This window comes from Phalacrocorax aristotelis, chromosome Z (assembly GCF_949628215.1).
Source record: "Phalacrocorax aristotelis chromosome Z, bGulAri2.1, whole genome shotgun sequence".
NCBI classification, from domain to species: Eukaryota; Metazoa; Chordata; class Aves; order Suliformes; family Phalacrocoracidae; genus Phalacrocorax; species Phalacrocorax aristotelis.
The window spans coordinates 25,750,370-25,755,337 of NC_134311.1; the positions used below are offsets into that span (position 1 = coordinate 25,750,370).

At 42.2% G+C, this 4,968-nt stretch overlaps 1 protein-coding gene across 2 annotated transcripts in view; it reads right to left on the reverse strand.

Annotated features, from left to right (window-relative positions):
* Positions 1-2,313: 2,313 nt before the first annotated feature.
* The window catches only part of LNPEP (leucyl and cystinyl aminopeptidase), a 61,145-nt gene continuing 58,490 nt past the window's right edge, over positions 2,314-4,968 (reverse strand). For both annotated transcript variants that reach the window (XM_075078399.1, XM_075078400.1), the window contains one exon: positions 2,314-4,823. In XM_075078399.1, coding sequence (XP_074934500.1) covers positions 4,692-4,823 — 132 coding nt within the window. In that variant the 3' untranslated portion in view covers positions 2,314-4,691. The remainder of the gene's footprint in view (positions 4,824-4,968) is intronic.

A 4,968-nucleotide genomic window follows, 5' to 3' on the forward strand; every position in this document is an offset into this window, starting at 1 on the left:
CTGTCAGTTTTCCTCAGTTCTTTGCTAGAGTGAAGGTGTAGGAGAGGTTGAGGGTAGGATGGCAGAGCCCATTCAGAGCTGCAGTGTTTGTGGGATGTGAAGGGCTGTCACATGAAGGTGAGGGCTGCAGACAACCTCAATCTGGGAGGAAGTGTGCGTTTGGGACCTGGTCTGAGGCTTGAGTAGGTGAGATTCAGGTGGTACAGCAAGCACAGAGCCCATGTTTCTGGGGCTTTGCATGGACTGCCAAAGGCAAGGACTACCCAAAAGCTTTCATGCGTGGCTACTTCTGTGTGGGAGTCATAACCGGTGTGTGCCTGTTTTGACAGCTTAGGTAAGGGCTGGTTGCAGAAGAGGTGTAAAGACCCATTGTTTATGGGGCTGCAAAGACGTTTCCAAGGGAAGGTGAGGGCTGCAACAGTTTTCCCTCCTTGCCCCTTTCTGCCTGGGAGCCAGCGCTAACAAGGCTCTGTTCTGGATGTAAGCTTAAAGAGGGTGAGGAAAAGGGTTACTGTTAGGGTTAAGTGCAAGACAAAGTGCAGAGTCTCAGTGTTAGTGCGGAAAGGCTGTTAAGATAAGGTGAGGGCTGCCAAAAGTTTTCAGTCCTGGCCACTTCTCTGTGGAAACCCTAGCTGGCGGGTGTCTGTTTTGGACCTGGGCTCCGGCTAGGGTGAGGGGTAGGTGATGGTTCTGGTGCTTGAGACAGGGCAGAGCCCTGATGTTTTGGGGCTGCGAGGGGAAGGCCATGGGAAGGTGATGGATTCAAAAATCCTCAGTCTTGCCTGGGAGCCATTGCTGTAAGATAGCTGTGTGGCCTGTGCTCTGGCAAGGACGAGGATCAGGAGGATATCATGTTAGGGTTAGGTGGAAGGCAAATACTAAAGCTCCATGTTTTGAAATTATTTGAAGGTGCTGCCTATGGATGGTGATGGCTGCCAAAATGCTTTCATTCCTGGGGACATTTTCTTGGGAGTCATTGCTGCCAAGGCTCTGTTTGGGACATGGGCTTAGGGTAGATTTAGGTAGGGCTACAGCAGTGGCCAAGAATGAAATCTTTTGGCAGCTTTCAGCTTCCCTTGGCAGCCTGTTCATAGCCCCACCAACACTGAGGCTCTGTGCTTGCTCTAGCACTTCATCCTATTCCACACCACGACCATAAACCTAGCCAGAGCTCAGCTTCAAAAAGAACACCCACCAGCTAGGGCTCCCACATAGAAATGGCCAGGACTGAAAGCTTTTGGCAGCCTCTTCACAGTCAAACAAACAGTGGGGCTCTGTGTTTGCTTTTGCATGTGTTAACCATCACCTACACCACGATCACAACACCCTAGGCAGAGTGCAGGTCCATCACAAATTCCACCAATAATGGCTCCCTAGAAAAAGTGGCCAGGTCTGAAAGTTTTGGCAGCCCTCACCCTCCTTTGGCAGCTCCTGTACAGCCCCACAAACACAGGGGTTCTGCTCGCTCTCTTGCACCTATGGCTAATTCTCACCCTTGCCCTAACCCATAACAGATCCCAGCTCCAAAGGGATGCTACCAGTTATGGCTCCCATGAAAGAATGCCCTAGACTGAAAGCTTTTGAATGCCCTCACACTCTATTGGCTGTTCCTTCACAGCCCCACAAGCACTGGGGCTCTGTTCTTTGTCCTGCACCTATGGCAAAGTTTCACCCTTGCACTAAGCCTAAACAGAACTGAGGTATAATGGGATACCCCAAACTCTATGGTTTTTAGGCAAAAGTGGCCAGGACTGAAAGCTCTTGGTGCCCTCACCTTACAACGGAGGCTTTTTCAGTCATGTCCCCCCTGGCCCCAACACTGGGGCTCTGCTCTTTGTCTTGCACTTAACCCTTTCCCGACCCTCACCTTACCCTAAGCCCATGTCCTTGCCAGCAATGGCTCCCAGGAAAAAGTGGCAGGGACTGAAAGTTTGGCAGCCCTTTTGTAGTCCCATAAACAATGGGGCTCTGTTCTTTGTCCTCCACCTATGGCTAAACCTCACGCTAACCCTAACCCTAGCCAGACCCCAGGTCCAACAGCAACATGGCCAGCTATGGCTCCCAAGAAAAAGTGCCCAGGGACTGAAAGCTTTGGCAGCCCTCACCCTCCCTTGGCAGCTTTTTCATAGCTCCCCTAAAACCAAACCCTAACCCTTTTCCTGACCCTCACCCTAGCCTATGCCCATGTCCAAAATGGAGCCTTGTCAGCAATGGCTGTCTGTCCTGCACCAGGTCTTAGCCATTCCAATCTGAATCAGTTCCCAGTATACTCAAACAGGGAGGAGTATATTTAAGCATTTCTCACAGAAGGACTCCAGTACAATTTTTAATAGGGTCAGGGATTCCATGACAGAAAAATGATTTTAAAACCTTTACAACTGACATACCAAAAGTAGGCATATGCAACAAATAGTAAAATGATAAATCATTCAATAATCCCTCCACAACCTCCCTAACTTTCCAGATTTCTTGGTACAGTTTGCTTAGTTCCACGCTATTTCCTCACAATCGTCATGAATGCATTGGAATAAAATAGTATGTGTTTTAAAATCCACAGCAGAAATTAGAAGAAAGATGGGATCTTCTTCCACAGTGTCCATTTTAAATTTTATACTCCTCAATACTGCAGTCAGGGATCAGGTAAAACACATGTGAGGGGATAGAAAGGATAGAAAAGTGAAAGTTTACTACTGACTTCTCATTTAATATGAAGAAGTGACTAGAAAGAAAAAGAGATGACACAGATATATACACACACACACATAAATATGCAAAGATGGAACTAATATTTCTGTAGAGATTCCAAAGGCTTAAAATAAAGGAGAAAATGAAGTTAAAACACATGACAGTACAAAAATTCCAAGAACGTACTTAATTACAACTCTAATTCCATAGCTTATAAGGAAGTATTATTTTCAATGCTCATACTGCCAGTTCCTTCGTCAGTGCATGTAAAAATTATTCATTTCTGGGCCTTTTGGGCAAGCGTTTGTGCACTCTTAAGGTCTAACATTTTTTCTGATAATTTCAAGGTTAAAAATGACATATGCAATTCTAATGTAAGCTGGAAAATGAGGAATTTCTTTTCCAGGAGTTTTGACAGATATTCTGAAAAGATGCGAAAAGCATAGTATGGCTTAAGCAATCATAGCTTACAATTTTTGGTAACCAAATAAACAGCCAATGCTGCAATTTCCTAAATTAAAGCATTCAATTTGAATTACCCTGTGGCAAATTTTTAAGCCCATTATTTTATCTCTTAATTCAGACTATTACCTTCTTCCGAATTTACTGTGGCTGAAATTAAATCAGCTTATTTAAAATAGTACAACTCTTAATTGCTGGTGCTTTCATCATATTTTATAACCGATCACATAAATGGATGATAAGACAACAACAGGTCTGAATCTGCTTGCATGAATCCACAAAAGGTGCATTGGTAGTGAAATTATTAGAAGACGGCTCCAGATAAAAAGGTATGTTCACTCTTGCATGTGTTGTATATATATGCTATACATCAAAAATGGCCTTTTTCACTGCTCGTGAAAAAATGCAGATTGTACAGTAGATATTTTGCCTTTCTAATGTAGTACATTAGGGGTTTAGATCCTTTTCTTTAAAAGGCTTTGAAGATTTCTCAAGAGGTTTCTCAAAACAGTAGAAGACTCATTAAAATGTAAATGAGAAGCTTTCCTAAAGCTAATGTTATAGAGAGTGAGCAATGTTCACAAATTATACTGAAGGAATACAATAAAAAAACAGAAGTTGACCCAAATGAAGTGGCTGACATACCTAGTAATTGCAGACCCTCTGCAACAAGTGGTGAAATTAAAAATCAGTAGTCAAAAGAGCACAAATCAGTAGTCAGTCTAACAGAATAACCAACCTGTAAAACACAATTTTGCGCAGCTGCTCAGAGATCAATACAGCAAAATCAGTTAAAGTCCAATGATTAATGATGAGATTCTCAAAAATGTCTAATAAATTCAGAGTAAAAGTTCCAAGGTTACATCAATGTTTCTGGAAATCCCATCTCTAAAACACTTGGTTTTAATTTTCCATACTACTACCCCGTCACTTTATACATCAAAGTGTATACTATTAGCATGAGATATTCTTTTTGTGTGTGTGTGTAATTCCTAAGGAATACTGTGAGAATAAAAAATCCAAACCTAAATCAAATTGGAAACCTTCATTATTTTGCCTCAAACTGTTGTACGTTATCAGAACCACTATCTGAAGTATGATTTTGTTTCACAACAGCTTCTATATCTACAAATGTGGCACCCACCTACAGTTTTAAATTAAAAAATCTACTGCTCAATGAGCAGCCTGCAAAGGAGTAACAATTCATGGTGACTCTTTCTTTCATTCTGACCCTAACTGTCAATATTAACCCACTGCTAAGAAACTTCAACACAACTCCAAATGAAAGGGCATTTGTTTAAAATATAAAATTATATTTAATCATTTTGTGCAGATGTTTGGTCTATAGATGAAAACAGTTTCAGAATAAATACTTATATCTTGCCCATAAATGCTCCAAGGAAAATAAAAATTTATCTGAGACATGCCCTGAGCTATCTAGACTCCTTAATAGTGCAAACAACGTTGCAGTGGCTTTTGCAAAAGAAACACAGCAACTGCCCACAGAGCTCCAAAATGGCTGACACACCACAGCATTATGCACACTACAGCAGTTCTTGTAGCTTTGCTAAGTTCCTCTCCATCCACTGGATATTGAGCTGAATTGTGTCAATCGCCTCTTTTACACAACGCAGTTGAGAGCTCTCCTCTGATTTTGACTCAAAAAATGACTTCACCTGCACAGCAAGAGAAAAGAAAGAAAAATAAAATTTCAATTAAAGTCAACACTGGCCACACAAATAGGTTCAGAAGGAAAAGGCTACGCATATGGTGCAGGAAATCGATTCCCGAGAATTATTTGTATCAGTAAGCAAAGCTCTC